This window comes from Numenius arquata, chromosome 6, assembly GCF_964106895.1.
Source record: "Numenius arquata chromosome 6, bNumArq3.hap1.1, whole genome shotgun sequence".
NCBI lineage: Eukaryota > Metazoa > Chordata > Aves > Charadriiformes > Scolopacidae > Numenius > Numenius arquata.
The window spans coordinates 38,837,176-38,865,137 of record NC_133581.1 but is presented as its reverse complement, the minus strand read 5'-3'; the positions used below and the strand labels follow the sequence as shown (position 1 = coordinate 38,865,137).

Here is a 27,962-nt window from a genome sequence, read left to right as displayed (position 1 = left end):
CAGCCCGTGACTTGGTGGGAATTGGTAAAGGTAGCCAAAGGGGAAAAAAACCAAGATTCGCAAAAGAGCAGTAAAAGTTAACTGCCCATAAACCACCACTTCTCTCAGCTTTTAGGTCAGGCACCACGATGCCGTAAGATTTTGCCCCACTGCAGGAGATCAGTGTTTCCAAAATGCCTTGAAAAGGTTTACGAGGCCTTGAAAGATAACTATTTTCACACTGGCTGGGGCGACTCCAATGCTTTCCCTTCTCCATGGCTCTTGGTGTTCCTGGATTTCACTTCCCGACCAGCTGGGTGAGGGAAGTCTGACCAAAGAAAAGACCACCTGGAACCTTGGTGATCTTGCTTTTAATGCTGGTTTTGTTACTTATTTACAGATAAATGCTTGACAGTTGTTTGATTTCTTGCTTCTAGTTCAGCCTCTCAGTAGCATGTAATATTCACCTCACAGAGATGCTGTGAGACTCAACCATTTCAGACCTTTCAAATTTTGGGGTGGATAGAAGAACAGGAAAAAAAAAAAAGTAACTTTATCCTGTCTAATTATTTGTAAAAAGAAACCTTAAACTAATAAAAACTAATATTTAGCCAACCGATGCTACTGAAGTAACTGACTGTGGCAACCCTTTGCTAAAACATGTACCTTCAGCAGAGATACAAAAGATGTTACAAGAAATACCTACAACTCTGCTGTGTATTTATATCTCTGGGCACAGAAGTTCGTCCGCTGAGACCTTCAGGCTCTTAAGTTACATGTGATACTGCAATATAATCAAATGGTTTTTAAGTTACTGAGACCTAACAAGTCATTGCCCATCAAGTAAGCTACTATAATGGGTCACAGGCAACCCCTCCCACCCCCCATAACCTCTTTCCATTGTACAGTAGGATTAGGTAGGCTACTGAGGTTCAAGATAAACGGAATTATTATATATTTACCCCATACTAAAGATGCATATGAGGACAGCTGATGATATATAATAACCAGATAGCAAGCTTGAGCTCTCAAGCCCCCTCTTCCCCCCACAAGGTAAAACGGGACTGAAGAGAGAGGAACAAGCGTTTTATAAAACATTTCTCACGACAAGTTTTGTGTTCAGACTGAGGACCCTATAACCCCAAATTCCCACATTTTTCTGCCTATGAATTGTAATCTTCCCCCTCTTTCTGGACCACCTTACTCTTTCTACAGCTGCTTCCCTATTCCAACAACTTCCTTGCTGATCACTTTTAGTCCAGGGCTCTTCAGCAAAGACATTACCAGCTGGGCCAGCTGAAACCAGTGCCAACTTTGGTGGGGTTTTTTTGTTTGTTTGTTTGTTTTTTACACAGACGTGCGAGAAACCCTCAGAAGACTTTATACTATGAAGAATTAAGAATTCGGGTTTGAAAAATAAAGTGCTTATTTGGTTTAGGACCCTTAGCAATATCGCGCAATCGAGTTCAACACACCTAAAGCTGGCTGGCTCCATCTTCTCTCTATAATCACTGGGGGAAAAAATAAGGTAATTCAGAGAGAAATTTAGAGCTCTGGTACCTTAAAAAACCTCCTGAACAATCCATTCCCCTCTTATTAGGGGAGCACAAGGGGACAGAGTAAGCGACCAGCTGCGGGCAATGATCCTTCTTCACCTTAAAGCCCTACCTTTAAAAATGGTCTGAGGGCTCCAGAAGGGTACAAAGATTTGCAATGAGAACAAACGAGAATGTAAGGTTTATTTTTAAAAAAATAATTTGTGTGATTCAGGCTATAGAATAACATAAGAGCCATGCTCTGAAAAGTTGGCTCATTTTTGTGGTGCCAGTAAAATTGGCCAAAATGGGAGGAAACATCTTTAGAAATCACAATATGAAAGTAAAGATTAAGATTCTTGTCCCCGTAACACAGACTACTATGTAGGAATTTTAAGAGTTAATCCATTAAATCAATGCAATACTGGTAAAACCATGCTAACTTACCTAAAACCGAAAAGTTTTCTGAATTATTTTCATGTTTTCTACAAGATCAGATTAAGAGCACCTTTCAAATTTGACCTAAGCTGGTTGTGTTGTCTCCGTTTGTCAACAAGGACCTACCCAAGAAAAGCAGTAGCGTAGGCGTTGTATAAAGAGTGCTCATAACATCAGCATAACACTTTCAAGGCTAACACGTGGGGGTAGCACGGAATTGCACTTTTGGGGGTGTCTGATCACTTCAGATAAAGACTAATCTATAATTCAATGTTGGGTTTTCCCAAAGCTCAAACCAGCAGTTTCTCCAGAAGGGAAAAAGAGCAATGAGCAGTAGAACAATTCAGGGCACATCCAGCTTCCAGTCTAGCTAAGGTTTGCTTCTAATGGAACATGACAAAGTTATTTCAATATCATTTCTGAATTTTTCAATCCATCTTTCAACTTCTATTTCTGAGTTATGCATGATTCCCAAGTAAACTCCGAAAATATTCATCTATTTATCTCACACAATTTATATGAGTGGCCTGTAGAGGAATATTCCTTAATTACAACAAGAAGTTGTATCGTTACAGTCCTACCTTTTAACAGAGATTCTAGATAGACATTTTGTGGTGCTGGTTTTTATTGTAATTCAGTCTCAAAAAAATATCTCTTCAAAAGTAAAAAAGCAGTAGGTGGATTTAATCACCTGGCTCAATATTCTCCACTGCAGTGATTTCAGCCATGAAACAAGCATGTTTGCCTACTTCAGATACAACGGAGAGTGAAAACTAAGTCTTTCCACTATCCAAATTTCTTTTTTTTTTTTTTTTTTTTTTTCCTTTTTGAAGCTGCCGATTCATAAGGGGACAGAGGTCAGAGTTCAAAATGCTAGTCCCACTCTTCAGACACCGGCCGCTTGGGAATAACTCACCTCCACCGGCTCTCAGTTTTCCTGCTGTAAACTGCTTGACAAACGCTGACTCCTAAGAGCTAAGGATAAAGGAAAAGTTAGCGGGAGCTCAGATACTCATCTTAAGCTTCTTGCACTGCCGTCTTCCTCACGTTCTCCTCTTTTGGTGCTTTGAAAAGAATTACTTATATCAATTCTAGCAATCCATATGTACACCACCACAGACTATGCACATATGAGAATGGTTCTTTGAAACGTATCTGTTAGAGTTAACATTTTGAGTCTTGCTTCCATACTTTTGGGTAATTTGTGGGGGTTTTGGTTTTTATTTGTTTCAGGGTGAGGGGTTTTTTTGGTGTTTTTTTTTCTTTTTTTTGTTTTATAGTTTTCATCTTCTGTCTTCAGCCTTGCTCTGCTTAAAATCTGGCTCAAATATATGACACAGAAGAAGCTATTTTGAACAGAATAGTTCTCATTCTCTCTTGTGAAATGCTAAGATTTTATACAGTTTTGAAATCCTGCAATATCTTGACCCCCCTAAAATACAGATTTCCACTATTGCTTGTCCTAATGACAGTAACTTAGTTTTAAAAATAACGAGAACACAAGATGAGTAGATAAAAATACCACTTCGCACTGGTGTTCTCCCCTCCCTCCACATACTTGTGCACCTCCAATTTGCTTTGATTAACGAGTATGTCAAATGCCCAACTCTGTTGCAGAAGGCAACATTGCACCAGCCAGGAAACCTGACGTACTGCCCTGGCACCCTACGAATCCACTGCCAAAATATATATGTATTTCAGTTACGGAGCCAAGAAATAGGGATCAGCCCTACGAGCAGCCAGGAACCACCACGCTGCTCTCAGCCGCGGCTGGGAATATGGTCGCCAAGCACAGAGCCAGCAAATTCATAAAGCACTTAAAGCTTTAAAAATATGTCATGTAAAAATGGCTACCATTTCCTGAATTACCTTAGCTCCCCAAGAGCTTCCAGTTCTGTCTGCTTATTTACAGGCAAACGACACGTCTTGGCACCACAGAAATAGCAGAGCTGTAAGAGAGTAATACAGATCCTACTCTGGCTTCCAGAAAGTCATATATACACAATTGTCATTGATAACGATGTAAAGACATGAAAAATAGCCTACTATCTTCCCTTCGGTTTCCAAGGCTCCCTAATTACTCCAATTACATCCGGCTGTTACTGGGAAGAGGCAGGCAGACCAAACCTGAGGAGGAGTCCCAATTACTCAGATCTGTAGCATCCTTTTTATGATAAATTTGTCCTTTGCACACTCCCGGTTAACAACACGAAACCAGACCTACAGTGGACTAGACTTACGCTATCATTGATTCAACAGCAGCCCAGAAAATAACAGAAAACAAATCCCTGTATGTAATTGCAGGGAACATTCAACTACCGTATGACCACAAGTTGGGGGGGCGGAGGCGACGTTTTAGCCACATTTCTTGACAAATGATGGACAGGTCCAGAAACTGAAAGCAATAGGTTTCTAGTCCCGGGGGTACTGCCTTCAAATATGTCTATGTTCTCAGGGTGGATCGGTTTTCCCTGCTGCAGGCGTCCCGCCGAGAGGTGAGGTCCCAAGCAAAACACAGGAATCCGCCCGCAAGCCTTTGAGGTGGCAGGAGCCGAGGGAGGTTCAAAGACAAGGCTGGCTGGTGGGCAGCACCTCTGAGTATCGCCGGGGTTAGAGGTTAGTAAAGCAGGAGCCACCGGCCAATAAAACAGTGTTTGGAGAGCCCACTCTACAGATAAATTGGGGATCTGTTTACACCTTTCCCAGCTTTCTGAGTTACACAGACTGATGCTTCCCACTGTGATCTTGTCCCACGTCTACTGGCATCTCCCAGCCTCGGCAGCTGCCCCGCTCTCTGCTGGTTGGCTTTATAACGTGGCTGAAGGACGCTTGGAAACTTTTAATCAGCGTCCAGCATCAAAAATAAATAAATAAAAGCACAACTGCTTTTATTTGTGTCAACCGCTGCAACAAGATCTGCCTTGTTTGAGATTTCCCATGACTCCTGTACTAATGCCGGGAGAATAGAAGCTTAAATTCCCTTGATTAGAGAAGTTAAACACAAAGCAAGCCCAGTGCCAATCACCCACATGAAAGGACAGCTTTTTGAAGCACGAAAAAAAGCCCAAAACTCTAGGTAGGGTTACGACCATATTATAGCGGTCAAAAATCAGCACATACCTCAACTTCAGAACTGGAGCTCTATACCAGGCAGAAGTTGCCCTTCTGATGAAGATCTATTTTGCTCAATTTTCTGTAAGCTACATAATTCTGTTTTATATAAGCACAAACTTAAGACACACTCCCACGCACACAGTTCTCAACATTGGACAACTTTAACCACAGATGTTACTGCCAGCATTGCTTAAATACAGATATAACTTATGACTTCTAGAAGGATAAAAGCTGAAGGACTGGCAGTCACTGGGATTATTTTTTTTTCCATATCTATGGGAAAAATCCAGTTTAGGACATGGTGCTGCTTTTTGCCTCTGCACCTTAAAAATAACTGATGAGCTCAAGCTATATAATACCTCATCCTTCGTGACTCAAACTGTACGTGGCTGTAGAGCTGTCTGATGAAAGAGGTAAGTTGATAAATAATTGCTGGTCGTGATAATACTACGTGATGGTCACACTGCAAAGGAACAGGGTTGAAAATAACTTTACACGGACAAAATAATTGATAGGCACCAACAAGAGTTATTTATTTCTTCTCAGCAAACATGTGAAATAGCACGTTAAAGAGGGATATTCATTGTATGAAGCTAAATTTTGCAAAAAAGAGAAGTAATCTCAAAGGTAAACATTAAAGCTTATTACAGAAGTCCTTGCAGCCCCAAAAAAGACGGGAAGTACACCACTGACTAGGGTTTGCATATTTACTCTGTATTAAACCTTTGCTTCAGCAGAACAATAAAAAACGTGAGGGAGGAGTGGTTTTCCCTCTCCCCTCGATACACATCTAACACGGCCCCTCGGGAGATTCCCCGATGGACCAGCTACTGAAGCATTGCAGACAGTTGGTTGATGGGTGTTGTGTTGATCCTCAGTCTTAACCTCATCACCAGATTCAAGATCAGGCAAGTTTTTCCCAATTCCTCAACAGGCACCATTGATTTTTTTTTTTTTTTTTGCTTTTTTTTTTTGCCTTTTTTTTTTGTTAGTGTTGGGAAGCATTTTATGGCAAACAGTGCTGTGTGGAGGAACCAAGATGAAGTATTCTGTGGATCCCCTGGGACTAGAATTCCATCACCAGCTGAGGCCAGTCGCAGGAAACTGTCTGTCTTAAGCTTAGCCATAATCTAATAACTTCTACCCGTGATTCTCTACTCCACTATTAGTATCCTGGAATATGCACACCCTCTATAATCCGCCTCTCCAGAGCATCTGCACAGATTTAAGCCCCCAGGATAGAGTATGTACTCAAAGACAACCAATGCCAGGTGCCGTTTTCATTTCTAAAGAGCATTCAAAATTGTCTGCTAATGGAAAAAGAAAAAAAACATTAAAACGAATAACTAAAAAAAGAGGAGCAGAGGGGAAAGGAAGGAGCCAACCCCCTGATACAAGTTACACCATTTGCAAGCCAAAGGGCGTTACAGTATATTCCTAATGCAGCCCACTTTTCCATTTGTAACAAAGATACATAATTTTCCTATATACAGGCATTTAAGAAACTGTTAGATATCTGCACAATTTACAGACCAAGACTAAAGGAAAAGCCATCTAAAGATGATCTGGCAGCAGATTGCTTCTATTGAATACATAAAACCTTCGTAACTTAAAAGCTTGCATTGTAAGGTACATTAGATTTAGTCATTAAAACAGAATCCAGGACTCCTAAATTCCATTGCTAATATTATGATTTGACCTTCTACAAGTTATTTATGTCTCTACCTACTCATCAGTAAAGTGGATACAAGAACAAGGTCTATTTGCTACTACTATTTAATATGCTCACACGCAAATTATTACAACAACGCGGTGTATTTATACTATATAGGTAAATGCTAAATTTGTAACACTTTCAATAACGAAGGGGTAAATGGAGCAAGTGAATTGGATAAAGAAATGTGACATGGTACAGACTGAGCAGCAGCAGAGGGAGAGCACAGAGTAACAAAGAACGAGTGAAACACCAAGAAAGATGCACAATCATCCATTTGTCTGCAGCTAACCGCTTCGTGTGCACAACAGAAAATATTTTCAAATATTATTTCCAAAAGAAGTACATGCCTTCGCAATTTTTGGATCGTCTGGGTTTATCTGTAGTTTATCCAACCTGTGTATAGCAATCTCCAAAGGGTAAGTACCAAAAGTCCACTGTGCAACACACACCCTCAAAATACAGACTCTTAAAATCTAATCTTAAAAAATAATCTTGTCTTAAAATAGCATAATTTCCCTCTTACAGATGACGTTTAACCCAGATACAAAGGCAGCCCAACTGCATCCTATAAAAATTATTTGTTGAGGTGCTGATTGCTCTCAAATTTCTGAGCTCTTTCTCAGAGATGCCACAAAGACCACTCTGTGACACGAGCGGCACGAAAGCAGTTTGCTTCATTCTGGAAAGCAACAGGGCAGGACAGACAACACAGGGGAGAAAAAAATAATAATAAAAATCTAGGCTAAGGATATTCTCCGCGGCAAATGAAGAGGGGAGGGGGAAAGCAATGAAAAACTCATACATATAAATGCCAAGGATTCTACAACTCCCCTGGTGATCCTGGCAATAAGCCAGGAAAAAGTTTTCTCTTTCCTTTGCCGTTTGCAGCAACAAATCTTTCCTCTGGAGGAGGGGTAAGAGGGCTGGAACTAACTTCTCTGCATCTGATAAGATGGCAAATTGTCCAGGGCTGACATTTATGGGGGACCCGGAGCTCCGCCGGAGCACTCTGGGAGGATTAAAGCAGGGTTAGCCTCTCCAATCGCACTCCTTCAACCGCTACGAATGGCAGACAGATGAAAGTTCGTTTAAATTTGATAATGATGGGTCCAACGAACAGAAACTGTCCCCTGTCAGGGAAAGAACTGAAGCTGGAAGTTGAATAATTCTAAAAGGACTTGTAAAAAAAAAAAAATCAAACTATGCTCAAAGAGCTTCCAGTGTCCAGATATTGAAACAAAGTTCTGTTTAATTGGCTAACAAGAATTAAATCCCATCTCTTTTATGTAAGCTGCACCACCCACGGGAAAACTCCACCACCCATTTGCTTTAACTCTATCCAGGAGCCTTTGGCTGGAAGAATGGGATGTTTCACACGCCGGCAGTGATTGCCTGGAGCCAGCAGAAAGGCTCATATAGCTGTCAGCAAGCTGATAAGAGCTGAAATTACTCTACAGAGCCCTCTTTAAAGAAGAGCCAAAGAAGCACATTAAATGAAAGGGAGGAGGGGTCAGAAAAGCCAGCCACTCATGTTGTTTTAACGTGGCACTAAAACAAGTCCTTGATTTATGCCCGTGTCTTCAGCTCTGTTTGACCCGGAGCCTGAACTTTTCTTCAGGTCAGGGCTGAGGCACAGGGGATGTGCACGAGAAAAACCACAATAGCTCCCTCCAGGTATTCCCACTGGAGGAACAAACACTGCAAACTACACGTTTTCCATCCACGTTTTTTAAACTGGATTTACATCCTTTTTTAGCTTATAATTGTCCACACGGTCTGGAAAGACAAGAGGTTGTGATTATCTAAAACTTATTAATTAATAAAAATCAAGAATGCTGTGTGGCCACTAGGTGAGTATTTTATGGGGCTTCAGGAAAGCGAATTATCCATTCATCCAAGGAGGGAACTATACATCACAGACAATATTCTCCCATTGAGCTTTTTTGCAGCCAGTGAAGTTAAGATGCATTAAAAAAAAAACACTGATGATCTGACAAGGTTATTCCATAAGGCAATGTAATACCAAGGTCTCCTACAAACCTGAGTCCTGAAGCTGCCTCACCATGGTGCACCACGTCTGACCAAATGGCCTTCTGCTCCTGTATTCTGTCTCTGACAAGGGTCCCCAGCAGGTCCACCATCACCACGGACACAGCCAGAATAAGCCACTACTTCCCCAAACTCCTCTCTGGCCTCCAGAAGTCTCCAACTCAGGAACTCCCTAAGCCAGAGGGTAGACCTTTACATTCATCTCTGACATATCCTCCTTCTCCAGATTTCTTCATTCACCCTTTATGCCAATAAAAACCCTTCACCCACATAAAACACTGAAGCAGTGAGTCCCATGGACTACCTACTAGTTCTGGGAAAAGACCATCACCTTTTTAATTTTTTTAGACCAGATTCCAAATAATACAAGTTCTAGGGAACATCAAATGAAATTGTATCAAACAACGTACACTCACGTCCACTCACTTTCTTCGCGACCTTCTTATTTTACAGTTCTGCATTATATTCTTGCTCCTCATCTTATCCCAAATCATTCATCTTCAAGATGAACAGTGTTCGTGTTTAATCCCTCTTCTCTTGAAACCTCTGATCACCCTTGTTCTATTATATCCTTCTCAAGATGGGAGAACCATAACTATGAACTGCATTCAGGGGGCAGACATACAACAGATTCATGTAGTTGCATAGTATTTTCCATTTTGTTCTCTCTTTTCTAAAAATTATTTGTATTACTTTTTTTTGACCATGACCGACCATGAATCCTTTATTTTCACATAGCTATTTATTACAGCTCTAAGAACTCTTTTCCAAGTGACTGCAGTAGCTGACAGGCCAACGTTACCTATGGAAGGCTGTTTCTACTTCCACGTATCCCCTTTCTTTAATCTATAGTGAATTTTGTTTGTCACTTTAGCATTTGATCCTGCTACACCTGAATTTCTTTGGCCTAAGATGTGCCAGTTCCAAATAAAACTTTTCCCAAAGCAGAATCATTCCTAAGGGGAAGCTGCAAGGGTTTTTCCTATTACCCTTAACTTGAGCTGCAAGTTTTTTTCTTAAAGGCCGTGCTCTTCTGAGGCTCATCTTCTACGCAGCTACCTAATTTTATGGAATTTCTTATCTCCAAGATGTCCACCTCTCAAAGTTTGGTCGAAACTAGACAATAACAGAAATCAAAAGAGAAAACAGCATGCACACTGTATGTGATCATACCCTTGTTTCCCTAGGAAACCAGGATGAAAAGAATTCCTGCACTTGAGAACACTAGCTCTTCCTTCTTGTACCGTTAGAGCTCACAAAGTCACCCAGTCTTCCAGACCAGATATTAATTCAAAATTTTTATTTCCAGGAGGTGGGGCGTGTTATAAAGTCAGAAAGGAACAGGCACGACAAAGCCTTCTTTTGAAAATAAACTCCTTACCTAAAATGCTCCAGTGAGAAAGAATGCCTAAATAAACAGAGGAGTAACTCTTCTATTCCCATTACAGAGTACTTCCATATTCTGATCCTATGCCTTAATGAGCCTGTGTTAAAAAGACTTCCAAATCGTTGATATTTATTAAGGAAAAACATTTACAAAATGTCTGTATATTCAGATAGACAGATCCATCTCGCAAAAAGAAAGGAAAAAGGGCACAGAGGCTGACATGTAACTTGTGGAAAACTTTCATACAAGTTAAAGACATTTATGTATCAAATACAGCAGTGAAATATGTTCCTAGAGATTAACAGGCTTTCAACCAAAACCCTCCGTTGGGAGGGAAACTATACAAGGCATGAGATAAGCTGACAGCAGCAAAGTTTCGGTTCGCTTTTTTCCCTTTACCTCTTCTTCAGGAGCAAGAGGAAATTCCCCATTTCACTCTCTATTGTGCACGTCTGTTACGTTGACTTCTAGTTCTCACCCCAGCTTTGCTGTTACCCAGCTGCTGGTTTATGGGGCAGAGAAAACGAACCCCTAAAGATGCACCACCGAGCCCGCTGGCTCAGCAGCTGAGCTATCGACCTGCCTCTGGGCACTTCTGCCAGCATTTCAGACTCCATCTGGAACTATTTGTGAAAGGTGGGGGATGGTTCAAGGAAGCTTCAAAGAAAACGAGAATGACAACATTACCAGAGAAAACAGACAAGACGGCAATACCAGAGATGCATAAGTTTCATCCAGACTGCTATTAATTTTAGCAGCTCAACTAGCAGAGGCTCTTTTTGATGATCAATGTGTTGGAGTTTGTAAGAGCTATCATATGCTGGTCTCCAGTTCTCACAGACACGGGCGATACATCGAGTATTCAAAATACATATCAATTTTTCACACCAGCGTAGATTAGGCTGTGAGCACAGAAACTATTCCCTTTTGGGAGGAAAACCAGGAATTGCTGAGGGCAAAAAAGTTCTGCGAGTTTGAATAACAGAAGCATAAATTATATCATCTCCAGAGATCTCAGCACTATCAGGTCTAAGGCAGGACAGTAGAAATTAATTCTGATTTCCCACACTCCAGCTCTGCTCAAACCAATAAACCTCTTTCCTGGATTATACCATGTACCATCTGACAAAACAACTGAGCAAAACAAAGTTGTATTATAGGAAATCACAGCCCAGGTCACAACAGCTGTAGATCCCAGCAGGTGACGACTCCAAAGCTAAAGCACCTGTATTTTACCCTCATCGTGACAGTATCACGTGATGCTCATGATCAATGTCCAAACTGTAAGAAAATATTTTCAAATGTGGGTTTTTATTGATTTTAAATGTAACAGCTTCTATTCAAGAGCCTTCCTCTCTTCTCCAGCAGATGTATGGCTAGAAGTACTTCCAGAAACAAAGCAAAAATTAAGCATAGAAGAAAGTTTACTCATTAAAAGAGACAATCAAACATACATATGTCTGTGTGTGTGTGTATATATATATATATATAAACCTTGATGCGTGATCTCCAGAGAATCAACTGCAATAAAATACTGCAGAAAAAGTACCTAATCAACAAAGAAAACTGGCAAACTAATGTTTACACTAAAATTCGCTTTAATTATGAGGTTTTCCAACTAAGGATAAGAATTACGTCGCAATCAAGCCAACCACTGAAAGCAAAGTAGTTGGACAGCAAGGCTCCAACCCCACAAAGGTTATCAGCCCCAGAAAGCCTAATAGGTATGATGAACTCATGCTTCACCCTACTGAAAAACAAGATTTTTTTTCTGTTTGCCTAAAAAGGGGATGATCTCAACCATGCTTATGTCAGAACATGTCAACAGGTTTCTTAATTTACTGAAAAAGTACGTTAATTGGCAGGTACTGGCAAAGCGCGCTTCACAAGTCTTTATCAAAAACATATTGTCTCCCCTAATAGAATTTCATGTGCCACAAAACCAGTATTTGAAATAAAACCTAAACACAACCTAACCGCAAAGGAAACAGTGAGATGTTGTAAAACCATTTTCATACCAATTTTAATAAAAGCTCTTTGCAAAGATCACTTTCCCCTCATTTTAACATCAGTTACGGACCAATCTTTTTGCAACTGTATATCAAACTCCAAGTGTCTGACAACTTAAAAACAAGAAAGAACATGATCAGCATGATCTAACTACCTTTGTTTCCATCTAAATAAGGGCAATGCTCAGTGAAAACTACAATGGACTGGAAAAAAACCAACCATACCACAAGACAAGCTCCAGTCAGTCCTATTCCACTTGACAAAAAACAAGCATCAAAATATTGTACATCAAGTGTTTTATCAGCCCTTAAAGTTAAAGCAGCAAAAGAAAGTGGTTTAAATATTCTTGAGAAATATGGGTTACTTGCAAAACCAAAATATTTTGAAGCTTTTGTTGCCCTTCCATGGCTCAGCAGAACAAACAACGGCTATCAATCACATCTGAAAACATGCATAAATCACTCCAGATGAACCATTTGCAAATTCATTCTATAAATGTTGTTAGTTGAGTTTCATTTTAATAGTTCCTTGCCCAAGAAACAAAATAGAGCACTTATGACAAATTCACTTTGCTTCTGAACAACTCTTAGCACCAGCCTCTTCGAAAGGTTCATTTCAACTTCAAATTCCCTCTTCTTCTATCATGACTTTAGCTTTATTTTGTGAACCTTTATTCATTAATAACTGTATATTGGTGCTGAAGTGAAGATGCTGAAAAAAACTGGGAAGATATTTTGGCTAGCCAAAAAATTCCTCAGATAGTTTCCCAAACCATTTAAATCAAAAGCCAGTAAATAAAGCGTGCAACTGCTCCCTGCTGAGGAGGAGGAGGAGGAGGAAGGAAACCAAGATCTGTAGCACAGGTGGAATGTTACTGCATAGTTATCACTGAGGAAAAGCAGTCAGGTTACTGGCAGTCCACACAGCATCAATCACTCAGTAGTTTTTCACCGTATCGGAGAGCTAAAACATAGAACCCTGTATCAAGAAGGGCATTTCACAAATAAGGCTGAGAGGACATGTAACGTATGGAGACAACGTGCTTAAGCGCCCTCAACACGCGGACAGAAATAAATTCACAAAGACAAGAGAAAGACAGACCTCGTCATTTCATTCTGATACTCCTACTACCAAAACCACACAACTATATCCTCAACAAAAGCATCAAGATGCGAGGAAGCTTTAGAAAAACACATTTCCCACCTTCAGTCAATAGAATGACAGTTTCCATCACATTCAGGGATACTTTGAACCCAATGGCGATGACTACTGCAAACCATCTATAATCCCAACAAAATTCACTCCAGACACAAACTGGAATTGCATTCTGGATACTACAATATCTTCTATTTTAACTTAATTTTATAGAGTTATAGACAATAGAGATAACTTAATAGATCATCTGAATTAAGGGGGGGTTTTGTTGGTTTGTTTCACCGTGAACATTTGGGGGATTTTTTCTTTGTTTCTAGTTTTTGTTTCTGGTTTTTCATCAACTGCATTCTCTGTAGAAAGAGGACACTACCCTGAAACAATTATTTTATGATATTAGTAAAATGGACAACAAGAAAAATTAATGCACATTTAAAACTGACATTAACGGGCTGTTAAAAGCTTTCAGCAGCAAAACTCCCTAGCGTTAACCTATCTACGTTTATGTCAGAGAAAAAAAAAAAAAAAAAAAAAGGAAAATAAAGCAAAATCCTGTTTGTAGGAGCTGTAACAACAAAGCTACTTTTTCACCTGCCATCCCTGGTGGCAACCTGACCCTGCCAGTGGGCCACAGCAACACAGTTCATTTGTGTGAAGGGACTAAAGGAGACCCCTGACGGCTGCTGGGATATTTGCAGACTGGCAAACAGAATTCAGGCATGAAAAGACTCACTGCTACATTTGAGAGTCTATTTTCTCCATACGTATCCAGTATTAAATATACACCATGCAGCTTTTAACACTAGAAATAACTAGAGTGTTATTATAGGCTACACCCTGGAAACCAGGCCTTGGGTCACTTTTTACAAGGACTACCCAAAAGATGACTTTATCACTGAGGTTGTGTAAGGGAATTTCGGAAACATCTTCACAATTATTGCAGAAATTCAACTACGGAAATCCCACGCATCTTCAAAAGTCACCTGAGATCAGATAGTTTACTTTTTCCCTACGTATCCAGCTCTTACTTTCTCTATGCCTCAGTTCCTCCTCAGGAAAAGCAACGACAACAGTATCTCCCTACCTTATACCAATATATGCTCAGGTACAATAAGGTGACAAGGATGAAAGATCCTAGATACAAGTTTACAGTATATTTTAATATCTTACTACTTCACCAGCCCAAAAAAGTAATCTATATATTCCAAAAGAACACCACCAAAAGAACAACATGGTTGAATCCTACCCCCTAATCTGACAAGGAAACTCTTCACACTGTGAAAATCCTCACACAGGTAAAAATCCTTATCTGTTGGGCTTGCCGTTTCTGTGAGAGCTCTAGAATTAAAGCAACTGATGGTGACCCCTCTGCTCTGGTGAGACCCCACCTGAAGCACTGTGGCCAGCTCTGGAGCCCTCAGCACAGGAAGGACATGGACATGTGGGAACGGGTCCAGAGGAGGCCACAAAGATGCTCAGAGGACAGGCTGAGAGAGTTGGCGGGGGTTCAGCCTAGAGAAGAGAAGGCTCCGGGGAGACCTTAGAGCCCCTTCCAGTACCTGAAGGGGGCTCCAGGAGAGATGGGGAGGGACTCTTGATCAGGGAGGGGAGCCACAGGACAAGGGGGAATGGTTTTAAACTGAAAGAGAGGAGATTTAGGCTAGATATTAAGAAGAAATCTTTGCTGTGAGGGTGGTGAGACCCTGGCCCAGGTTGCCCAGAGAAGCTGTGGCTGCCCCATCCCTGGAGGGGTTCAAGGCCAGGCTGGACGGGGCTTTGAGCAACCTGGTCTGGTGGGAGGTGTCCCTGCCCAGGGCAGGGGGTTAGAACTCGATGATCTTGAAGGTCCCTTCCAACCTGAACCATTGTATGATTGCATCTGCAACAGCCAAGCTAACAAACAGGAATCCGCATCAACTGGAGTGAACTAGAAGACATTTTCCTTTGACTATATACCCAGCCCACACACACTTCACTCACAGGTTTGGCCAGCTCATGGTCTCAGCTCTTCCAGTCACCACGTCAGTCAAATGTCCCTCTCAGAGGAACTGTCAACTTAGTTAAAATATTTAAAACACTTTGCAATTAATGTTTCTCTCACTTTTTGAGTGTTTAAAATTTATCCACAAACCAAAGCTTCTCTTGAGATAAAGACAGACTCCTGAACTTCTTTAATACAATTTAAATACCATGTAGGAAAAAGAAACAAATATACACCATGATTTCATCAGAAATATGTGAGAGTAGGTAGTACATCTGCACTCAGGGAGACCTTCCCTCCGAGGGTGCATTAAGAAAGCAGAGGGGGCACAAGAAATGTGAAATTAATGAAAGTGGGGTTTGACTCCATTAGTAGAAATGGGCAATCTCCACTCATGGCAAATACTACAGGATCTTTTCACGAAAAAGCAAATAGTCAACATTTCAGTTCCATATTTCAGAGGCTTCGATCACTGTGGATGCTAAAGATCCTATAATATATTTCACAACAGCACGTACATTAACCTGGTACGTTGGAGAAAATCCACTCTGAGTAACTGAATTCTGCCCACTGAAGTGTTCTTCTGCAGTTGCAATCACACGCAATATTCTTAATTTCCTGGCATTATGGATAATGCAGTTCTGATCAACAGCTGCTGTTCAACACATTCAGATGCCCCAGTGATGGGTAAAGACACAACATTGAAAAGTAATGGTCAATCAGTACGTTTAGCGTAAAGAAAGAAGAGGGATGAATAATCAAAATATTAACATGAGAGTAAAATAGATGCTTCTGCATTCCAAAAGATTTCCCAGTAAGGCGGATGTATGAATCTACGCTCCAACCGTAAACAAAAGAAAATAATTTAAACACAGTACATTATTTTACCTGTCTTTGCATCTCTTCAATCTGTCGCTGGGGGACACTTTGCAGAATACTGTACATTTCAGGCATCTTTTCTTCAGGGATGACAACAGAGGCTCTATAAGCAAAAAAACCCACCAGAAAACAAATGGTAAGTGGAGAAGAAATAAGTTCTTCATTAGGAGATGTCAACAGCTTTTCCAACCCAGTCTTGTCCTATTCTACTAAGACACGTTCAGAAGATACTAGCAGGAAGAAACAGTCTTCTCTCAGCGTAATTAATCATTCTGCAGCAGTTCCTTCCCAACACCAGCCAGTCTGCCCACAGGTAATGTCTATGGACTGATCTACAGACAACCTAATAAATATGGAAGAGACAGAGACCCAGAAATCCTGAATTCTTATCTCTGGACTGCCACTCACTTGCTGTCAACTGAGACTTTTTGAGTGACCAAACACTAAGAACATATACAGTGCTATGTATACAAAGCAGCCAATTTTGTACGTATTATCCTAAGATCACATAAGTGGGCATAGTGCATGCATGGAAAAATAATCTAGGCTCTTAACACAGTGTACTCAGCTACAAAATAAATATATGTTTCAGTCTCAGATGAACGTAGGAATCAGAAACAGAACATACAGAACTTAGCATTTACACGACACCAATTTTAGCACATACTTTTCTTAAAAGAGCCTGAATGCAGACCAGTCCTCACTAAATTCAAGCATAAGATAATAAAATAAGTCTGTTTTAGAAAAAATATCATCGGCTACAGGATAACCAAATGCTCTGTCATCTCTGCCTCGTTTGTTTTCCTCTCCTATTTTGGATGCACGTGTCTTATTCTGTATTCTTATTCTCTGCAGCCCTCAATACACTTGACTCAAGACAGAGTTTATTTATGTTACTGAATGCAAAGAAGTCCCTTCTGCGGTGGTTTGATGCACAATACTGAGGGTACAGACCTCTTCCAGTCCAGAACCTCAGAGAAAGGTAAGATGTAGGAGTCGGCAATGATGACTGGGACACAGCCAGCTTGAAGAACATCGCTTAGCACAGCCTGTCCCAGGCGGGCTCCACGTAGAACAACACAGAATGTGGACTCCTGTCAACAAATAGATCAAACAGACAAGGGAAAAATGGAAATGTTTGATTTGTATTACGTGTCTGTATGCATTAGGTTTTCCTGCCCTCCCCCTTGTAAAAAAAAAAAAAGAAAAAAGGATGATTACTTACCTTGAAAGCGCGATCTATAAAGAAAGATTGATTATATCACTACTACTTATTCTGAAGGGGTGAGGGCAGGAGGAAGATGGCTAAGGGGAGCTTCAAAGATATAAAAAGTTGCTGCAAAATGGAAGAATGTAATCCACTCACTTGTGTCCACAACACACAAGACAAAAAGCCGTAAGTTTAAACCGCAGCAGAGAAGACTTCTCGACTATGCTGCGCTCAGCCTGGAAATGGGGACTTTAGTTCTCACTGACACTGAGGAGTCTTGCTACAGGTTCAAGATCACAAAATAAATGTTTCTAGAGTTCAGCTACATAAACAAGGAAAAAGCCCAAGTCAGTATTATCCCTAAGTCTAAGAAAGAAAAATTAGAAAGTTGATACAGGAGCTCCCACGGATAAGAAAACATCTTTCCGGCTTGCATTCTGTGGCCTGAGGAAAAGGAGCCAGGAGGCTCAGCAGGGCAGCAAAACATCAAACTGGAACTAGGAAATACAAGGGGGTTTGCTGGCTCTTCATTTGTTTCCTAACGCAACTTTAAGACCTGTGTTCATACCTATAGAGTACTAAAAGCCTTGAAAATCCCATCCAAGAGAAGACTGCCAACAGGAAGCATTAGCAACCCAGAAGCCCAAGAGCCTGTCTAGCAGGAAACCTGTAAAGGCAGCGCTGGAAAGGATGAACTGTGATCATAGTCCCCCTTCCCCCAGTCTCAGACAGGAAGAGAAGGGTGGGGGGAATGAAAGAAGTGGAGAGAACGAACACACATTTTAACCACTGACTCACTAGATTGCACAGCAGCAGGTGGAAGAGACTCTAGTAAGGTCTGGAAGAGGAAAAAAAAAAAAAAAAGCAGCCCAGATGTGGACACACATGCTCATCTGCCCAGATAACCATTTTTCCTGTCTAGACAAAGGTTACTATAAATACATCTCCCCGCATCACCACTGTTATCAGCCAGACATTCCAAAGGGAGATGCAGGGCTCTGCAAAGGAAAGTATTTTAATGATCTCAGCATGTGCCAGCTCTCTTCTGAGTTATAAAATCATATAGAGCAAGATATAGATATAGATTCCCTGACTTGTTATCCTTGAGCAATCCAGTCTGTTTTTAAAGAAATAAAGCAAACAAATAAGTATTTTTCCCTTTGGCTGAAAGTTTAGGACTTAGGGTGACCCTTTCCTCCGTCTCCCCCTCCTCCACAAGGAATTTTAAACATATTTCCTACAAAACATAACACGAGGGGTGGAAACTTTGCCTTTCCTCAGCTTGTTTGTTATTTTATCATCATTTGCTGAAGTTCAAAGCCAGATCTGCTGCTGGTGGCCGCAGAGCCCAGTGGCCTATGGCGAAACTCCACCACACCGCATGCCACAGCACCTCTCTGTTAGGGAACTGCCAAGAGACACAGGGGGCTGAGAACACCATCTAGTTTTATCTTCACTGACACATCAAAAAGCCTCTGGAAGTTGGGCCAAGGCCATGAAACACATTTCACCTAGATGTTTTCATAGCTGCACGCTGACAAGTCTTCTAGCTCAGTCTGTCATATCCATACAGAGAGTTTTGTAGGGTTTAACTACTGAGCTGCATAGAAAAAAATACAACCTGACCAACCCTCCTTAAAAGTAGCACTTGGATTCTGCCCCCAAATAAATCCACACAGAAGCTCTTTAAAGTTCATTTTAATCTTCCCTCCAATTGACAGAGCCATCCTCTGTTCCAAACTTCATCCAGCAAGGCCTGGGCTGTCAATTCCAAATTCATGCCTGCTGGAGGTCATTTTGACAGTTATTCCAGAGAGTGTAGATTCCAATGTTCTTCCCCAATTTTCAAGTCAGCAATCTTGTCTGGCCTCCAAAAATTTCTCTTCCCTTTGTTGCTGGATTTGGCAGTATCTTTGTATCATTTTTTAAGTTTACGTGACGTCATCATGTGTTACTAGGAGATCATCACGACCAATCTCATGAAGTTGTTATACACAAGCAGTGTTTTCAAATTGCAACATAGCCCGAGTATCAGTTTGAGTAGATAGTTCTGGGCCCACTTAAAAATAAGAATGAATTTTATAATATCCAAGCTAACATAATGAATCATGCAGTTTCAAAACATCGCCATCAAGTTAATTAAATAGGATGAGGGGTAACTGTTTTAAACTGAAAGGGGGGAGATTTAGGTTAGATATTAGGAAGAAATTCTTTCCTATGAGGGTGGTGAGACACTGGAACAGGTTGCCCAGAGAAGCTGTGGCTGCCCCATCCCTGGAGGGGTTCAAGGCCAGGGTGCACAGGGTTTTGAGCAACCTGGTCTGGTGGGAGGTGTCCCTGCCCAGGGCAGGGGGTTGGAACTGGATGATCTTGAAGGTCCCTTCCAACCCAAACCATTCTATGATTCTACGATAAATACAAAGAAGCGCCCTACCAGTGCTCAACCGGAACAGCTCCACAGCTAAGACAGTCACCAAGGGGAAGAGAAGTTTGCAGAAGATACAGCCTTACCTGAAGCACTTGAGGATAATCAAAGACTTGATTCTTGTGACAGCGTTTGCGAACAGCGGGGACGCCATCTGACAGATTTGTACATTTGTCTAGGATCAACACCGATTCCCCATTCTCAGCTTGAAGAGCTTCCAGCTCAGAGCGGTATTCCGGGTGCAGAGCCATTTGAGACGACAGAATGAAATACCTGCGAGGACTGAAAAACCACAGCAAGGTTATCTGACAGCACTGGGAGTTTCCTTCCAAGATGCTCTAGAAAACATGGGGGGAAAAAAAATAAAAAGGCAGAGCAAGATTAGCTAAATATGAACACACTGCCAAGACCATATTTTCAGAGAAGGCTGGAAAGGCTAATGATGCAACACAATTAAATCTTGGATAGTAAAGGGCTCAGCAGTATTTACAACTTGGAATAAATTTTTACTTGAAAAGACTGCTTATTACATTAGAATAGGCATTTGCTTTATAACCTCTATGATAAACTGAAATAAATATTGTTTAGCTACACGCTAAAACAGCTTGCTACTGATGCCAGGATTGTTTGTTCTTCTGTTTGGTGTTTGTGTGCCAAAACAAAGTAGATAGTACACTGAACGCTGCTGCTAGTTTCTCCTCCCATGTATTTCCTCATCAATTTTAATTGAAAAAAAAAAAAAAAAAAAAAATGCTGAACTGACAATTCAGCTGCCCTGTGCTTATTTAGTCTTGATATGGTGACAGCAACAACAGGGCAAGCTCACCTCATTAGCTGTGATTCAGTTCTGTCCCTTTTGGGCAACGTAAAGTAATATCCTGGAAGGACAAAGTTGAAGGCCCATTATCCCATTCACTCTCAACTCCTACTATGTTCCAAAAATCATGAATATTTAAAATGTGCCTTAATACTAGATATAAGGAAGACTTTTTTTATCATGAGGGTGGTGAAACACAGGCCCAGGTTGCCCAGAGAGGTGGTAGATGCCCCATCCCTGGAAACATTCAAGGTCAGGTTGGACGGGGCTCTAAGCAACCTGATCTAGTTGAAGATGTCCCTGCTCATTGCAGGGGGGTTGGACTGGATGACCTTTAAAGGTGTCTTCCATTCTATGGTCCTAACCATTCTGTGATTCTATGAATACTGAAGTGTTTCAAGACACTGATTAACATGGCAGGTAAACCACACAGGAATAGTGTCTCAAATTGGGTGCTCACATCTCTAAGAAGTTACGTTAATGTTGGAAAATAGCACATCACATAACTGTTATACTCATTCTCATCTACTTCGGTTTCCTTTTAAAACCGTTTGGCTAAGTCAGGCTGCTCCACCACTCCCCACTGAAAGGAACACACAGCGAGGGCCTGCCCTCACGCTGCCAAAAGAACGCAGGAAACACGAGGCCTGCACTTAGGATTCCAGTTCTACTCCACGTGATGCTATCTTTAATTTACAGCTCTGAAAACACACACAAACACACACTTTATAAAGTCAGACCTCTCCTGCTGCTCCTCTCACCTCTTCTACTCATTTTCATGGGGGTCACTTTAGTTGCTCCAATTAACAGATGAGACTTGCATAGAATTTTTTCTAAACATTCTTTTTTTTTTTCTCCCCAAGACCCCTGCTGCTACCAACTTGCTACCAGCAGCTCTATAGAATATATAGTTTTAGCAGAGGTGGATTAAAAATATTTTAAACTATCTAACTAAAAAGGAAAGTAAATCGAAACCTCTCAGTTCAGTTCTGTAAGAGGAATAAAAAAGGATTTTCCTTAAAAAAAGGAAATACTCCTGCAGAGGAGTGATAATAAATGCCTATAACCAGTGAAAAATTACACAGATTTGTTTGTGTATATGTTTAAAACCAAATTTTGCCTTGAAACTGTCATCATCCTCCAACGCTCAAAGTCCTGCTATCAATTCTTGCTACAAAACAAAAAGTACATCCCAGCTCCCAGGAAATAACACACCCGCATAGTGGAACGTAATCATTTATCCCAAGCAAGCCTGAATTCTGAGCATTGCTCCCTTAACACTCCTGCACGAAGCAATCAAACCTGTGAAAGGGTTTTAATTAGTAATGCCAAGCGGCCACTAGATGGTAGTGCGGAGACTACAGTCTGTTCCTCACAAAAAAACCCCAACTTTGAGACCATAGAAGCTCCAGCCCGTTCACTGAACGCAGACTTGGGCATTGCATCAGCTCCCACATGAGTTTCTCTTATCTTCCCTAAAACCAGGCATAGCATTTAGCTGACTCCATGGAGCCCAAAATCACTGCATCTCTCTTTACACCTGGTTCCGCACGTGTCGAAGCCTCTCATCACGTTCACGCTTTCCAGACAGAAACACAAAAGCGCCCTTTCGCTCTCTGTAGGACTGTACGAATACTTGGGGTCTGTGAAGAATCGATTGGGACGCAACCAGATGCCGTACGCTGGTCTGGTCCAGGAGCATCACAAGCAGGAACACACCATGGGTGTGAGCAAAGCAAACCACTGCTGAACCAGTTTGTCCTGGAATGGACTGGGGTATCTCACTTGGAGCAGCCCAGAGCAACAGCAAGAGTGTGGCCCTTACCAGAGGAGGAGGTGCTTGAAGCCAAAGCACAATAACTTTTTCTGTTGGATAGTAGCAGCATCCTTTCAATCACAGTTTCCAACTTATTCTCTACAAGATACTGCCAGAAAAAAAGAATGTAAAGTTTCTGCATTTCTAAACTTGATCCTCACAACCAGTGGACACACCATTTCCCACCATTGCCTCAGTCTGACCATCTTTTAAACCGTAACAGAGGTAAGACCTTGCTACAGTGAAACGTTTTCAGCTGTGTAATTAAGAGGCTTATGAAGTATTAAAAGAGCAGTCTTCCACAATCAATTAAAACATGTCTTCCAGACTTCTACCTACTCTTATTCTGAAGACATGAATGGATTAGGGAAACCACCACTATTCAGGTGAGCTATTCAGGGTAGCTCATTTTAATGGCTAATTACATTCCCTGTCAAAATTAGTGCTTTATTTCCCACTTGTCTTGCTTTACTTCTAACTAAAAGGTTGGGAGGGTTGCTTGTTATTCCATTACTTCAAAGAAAAAAAAAATATCACAGAATTATAGAATTGTCCAGGTTGGAAGGGACCTTTAAGATCATCAAGTCCAACCATCAACCCAACACTGACAAAAACCATCACTAAACCATGTCACCAAGCACTATGTCAACCCGTCTTTTAAATCCCTCCAGGGATGGTGCCTCAACCACTTCCCTGGGCAGCCCATTCCAAGGCTTCATAACCCTTTCAGTATAAACATTTTTCCTAATCTCCAGCCTGAACCTCCCCTGGCACAACTTGAGGCCATTTCCTCTTGTCCCATCACCTGTGACTTGGGAGAAGAGACCGACCCCCCCTAGCTACACCCACCTTTCAGGGAGTTGTAGAGAGCGAGAAGGTCTCCCCTCAGCCTCCTTTTCTCCAGGCTGAACACCCCCAGCTCCCTCAGCCACTCCTCACAAGATTTGTGCTCCAGACCCCTCACCAGCTCCGTTGCCCTTCTCTGGACCCGCTCCAGCACCTCAGTGTCTTTTTTGTGGTAAGGGGCCCAAAACTGGACACAGCACTTGAGGTGGGGCATCAAGCTCTGGATATAACTATTCCCATAGTCAAATCAGCTGTCACTCTTTTTCACGAGCTCTAACCACACTGCCATCCTTAAGACCCATTCTGTAAGAACTCCTTCCATTCAGAGCTGTATTTCCTGGCTTCTCCTGTTCCAAACTCTCAATGTCATTCTGACGGGGCTTCAGAACCACCACAGCATTTAAACTGATATAGGAAGAATGTATCTATAAGACATACAGAGGTAAAGATCACATTCTCGCTCCTATTCTCTGTTACTCATTCAAAGTTTGCACTGGCTGATTCTACCTGAGGAGCTCGTGTTGATCCCCCGGATCCCTTCTATCTCTTTAAAGTACACTTCTTTTATCATTGCAATAGTGATCTTTTGCCATTACTTTCCTTTTAAGCATCCAAAAATATATCACCTGAAGCAATTATTATTGCTTTGAATTACGGCCCCGCTTTACTTACATTTTAAAGAAACCAAACATATTAACAACTGCTTTTATTTATAACCAAAATACCTTGTTAGCTCACTGGAAATATCTAATCTAATTCTACTAGAAACACTGTCATGGTCTCATATTTTATAGTTCGGTTTCTGCAGTGGGAAAAACAGAATCACTCCAAAAAAATTCTCAGTTCACAGCTAAACCACATGTTGGCAGATGAGCCAAGGCCATTAGCATTGGAACCATCATAGGTTCCAATTATTAAAAGCAACTCTTACAAAATTGCCCAAGCCCACCAACAAGTTAGTAGCTATATTTATATTTTAACAGCCTCAATATTAAACATGATAATGAATCTACTTTGCCCACTTCGTGGGAATTGCTTTACCCCCGTCCTCTTTCTGGCAAATCCACTTCCGCCGACAAGGGGCTGTAGACAGGAATACTGACATCGTAGCCTTGCCGGTAAGTCCACGTGGAAAAGCCTCCACCAGCCAGCAGAGCTCTGAAAAACACACAAAAAAATCTACTTTTAAACAGAGTATGTACACCACTGAAACCTCAAAGTGCCATTTTCTAATTGTCGTTACCAGAACATGAAGAAGATGCATGATAGTTATGATAATTTGGCATTTTTGCAAGCTTACATGTCCAAAGCCAATTTTAAAGAAATACATTCTTAATTATTTATACCAGTTATCATATTCCTCAATGCCTGCACTAAAATAGGGTATAGCACAGGTCACAAAGTGTTAGAGACAAGCTATACTTAAGATACAAGTCCAGGTACAATAACACAGTATTTTGGCAGCGGAGAGGGACTCTGGACTTCTCAGGCTAGAAAATAAAATGGAGTTATTTGCAACTGTATTTTCAAAGCGACCATACAAACTAGTGAAATTTATTTCATTTTTATATTACACAAAAAATGTTATAAACAGAAAACGTGCCAACAAGAACTCTGTATGTTCTGAAACTAAATTCCAAGAGCGAAGGCTATTCAGGACAGCTCTATGTGCTAGAGAGCACGGGAATCGTCAAAGATCGACCAATTATGACGTAATTCAACCACCCAACAGGATGACCCTGATTCTCTGTGGCTTTTCCTAGATGAGACAACCTTTTGCCATGCAGAAGACCTTTAAAAAACAGAAGAGAGCAATGTGTACAGAAGAAAGCAATGCATTAGTGACGATTAGGGGGCCTGGAGCATCTCTCTGATGAGGAAAGGCTGAGGGAGTTGGGTCTGTTTAGTCTGAAGAAGACTGAGGGGGAGGATCTGATCAACGCGTATAAATACTTAAAGGGTGGGTGTCAGGAGGATGGGGCCAGTCTTTTCTCAGTGGTGCCCAGGGACAGGACAAGAGGGAACGGGCACAAACTTGTACATAAGAAGTTCCATCTAACCATGAGGAGGAACTTCTTTCCTGTGAGGGTGGCAGAGCCCTGGAAGAGGCTGCCCAGAGAGGTGGTGGAGTCTCCATCTCTGGAGACATTCAAACCCCGCCTGGACACGTTCCTGTGCAACCTGCTCTGGGTGGACCTGCTTTGGCAGGGGGGTTGGACTAGATGATCTCCAGGGGTCCCTTCCAACCCCATATCATTCTGTGATTCTGTGATTATTCACAAGGCCAGAAAAAAAACAGGCTTGTTACTATCTCCTATCCCAAATCAGCCTTCTTTGAAATATGCTAGTAGAGGACATGGGCTATTCAGTTGCCATTTCACCTCCGGTGACCAGGTGACACCGTGAACCACATCATCCTATTTCCAAATCCAGTGGCTGATGTTCTTGTGGCTCAGGTATCACTGAATGAAATCCTTAGTGTAGTGGTTTGAGAAGCAGTTTTTCTGCAGCTGTCATGTACCAGATTATTGTTATACCTAATTATCATCCCAGACATATCTTTTCTTTCCCATCAGAATATGACACACCAGTATGTTCTGCCTGTTCTAACCCCCGTCAGACATCCCATGGGATATTTCACTTCCCGCTCTGACTTGCAGCATTCAACACCACGATCGCACTTTGCCATAAACGTGACTTCACCCAAGTAGTCAACCAAACGGTCCTGAGTGTCATCTAAGAAGCCTTTGAAAATCTCAGGCTCTGGATTAGAGGATCCGGATCAGAGATGCATTTCAGCTTGACAACAATTACAAGATCAAAATGATTTGCCCTTCATTACCCTCCACTCAGAACACAAACTATGGTAGGAGCAGAAATCAACTCAAGAACAGGATGATAAATCAAGTGTGTGCTGAGTGAGAATTTATGTTCCAAATCAAATGATTAATTTGGATTCCTTTCCAGTGTCACCCCCTTTGGTGACATGTACAATGCCGCTATGACTAGGTTTCACCCTTGAAGCTGCATGGTCCGTGTCTTATCCATATTATTTACTCAGTTACAAGCAGGGAGAAAAAAATTGGCTTGGGTGTTGCTGCTCTTGCACTTTATATCCCCCTCCTCATTTTTTAACCCTCCCTAATTGGGAAACTACAACCAGATTGTTTTAATTGGATCCGGTGAAAACATGACAGCACCTCATCAGCCTTGAGAAAGCAGGTGTGTGTCACGCAGACTTTTACCTAAACAAACCCACAGGGAACCAACACCAGTTAAATAACTCCACTTGGATTTTCATTGTACAGTGCAAGAAGGGAGTAAAGATATTAACTCCTAATGTACTCAAGGCAAATAATCTTAAAATTGCACCGATCAGTGAGGAATGAGCCTGTTCCTCGGTAACTTTTCAGATATCGATCCTTCTGTCTCTCTCTCCAGGAAGTGCCCCAACTGGTCTGTACTCTCAATGTTTCTGCCCAGCTCCCATCATCATCATCAGCTTTCTGCCAAACTTCACAAGTCGCTGAAACCCCATTCATCAACTGAAGCAGAACGAAAAAGTATCTTAGTTCATACGTTTGATCGTACAGCTGCAGAGTAGCCTCGCAAAAGAAATCCTTTCATCCTCATTATTGTACCAGATTCAATAGCACTTATTAACAAATAATAAAGAGCTTATTTTGTCAGTTTTATAGCAGGAGATTACATATGTCATGGCAACTAACACCAGCAATGTAGTCTCCATGCCCACAAGGCAGACTTCCACCTTTGAAATGATGGAATAAAGCACTTTTTACGCTGTCTTTGGAAATTGGATTTAAAAGATTTAATAAACAAACAACCCCTTAGTGAGGTAATTTAACTAAAACCTTTTCCAGACATAAAAATATCACACAACTGAATTCCCCTTTGTATATAAGGGGAATTTTTTTTAACCTGGATTGAAGTTCTGCAGAAAATCAACAGAACACAACTCTATCAAACCTCATGGTCTGCTACCGTTCAGCTACGTATGATCTCCGATACATGCTGAAAAGAGAAGAGACAGGCCACACACCCTGTGCAAACTTCACAAATATTATCTGTGAGTTTCACAAGTGATCCACAAAATCTCACAAATCCAGTCTTTCTGGAGTTGTGCTGGTACGGTTCAGACCAGTCCCTCCAAACCAGTTGAACTCTGCCAACGGACCTTTATTTTTGCCTGCAACTTCTCACTCTGTGATACTACAAACAACCGTCCTTCACGCTCTGTTAGCTACCCATTCTGTAACACACGTGCATTTTCTCAAATGAAGAAAACACACCCAGATTGCGTGTTCTGTTAAATATGAACTAAGATCTCCAGAGGTCTTCAAAATCATGCTGTAACCTCGTACCGCACCACTCAGGCCCTTCCAGGACTAGATTTACACTACTGACTTTTTTTGACAGATCGTTTGTCTTCACACCTTGACCTGTAGCACAGGTTCTGTACAGCGCTGAATACAGTCTGACTGTTGGCTGCCTCCAAAAAGGAGTTTCCACCTTTTCTCCGTCCCAAGGACTGTTACGGCCTCCCTTACGTATTACAGCTAGTGATTTTACAGCTGCAGGGTGAGTCA

General features: G+C 41.4%; 1 protein-coding gene across 2 annotated transcripts in view; it reads right to left on the bottom strand.

The window, feature by feature from the left end:
• EXT2 (exostosin glycosyltransferase 2) overlaps positions 1-27,962 on the bottom strand; it is a 93,622-nt gene that overhangs the window by 59,954 nt on the left and 5,706 nt on the right. For both annotated transcript variants that reach the window (XM_074150034.1, XM_074150033.1), the window contains exons 4-7: positions 24,397-24,513; positions 19,963-20,158; positions 17,196-17,335; positions 16,251-16,344 (exon numbers count right to left, since the gene is read on the bottom strand). In XM_074150034.1, the coding sequence (XP_074006135.1) occupies positions 16,251-16,344; positions 17,196-17,335; positions 19,963-20,158; positions 24,397-24,513 (547 nt within the window). The remainder of the gene's footprint in view (positions 1-16,250; positions 16,345-17,195; positions 17,336-19,962; positions 20,159-24,396; positions 24,514-27,962) is intronic.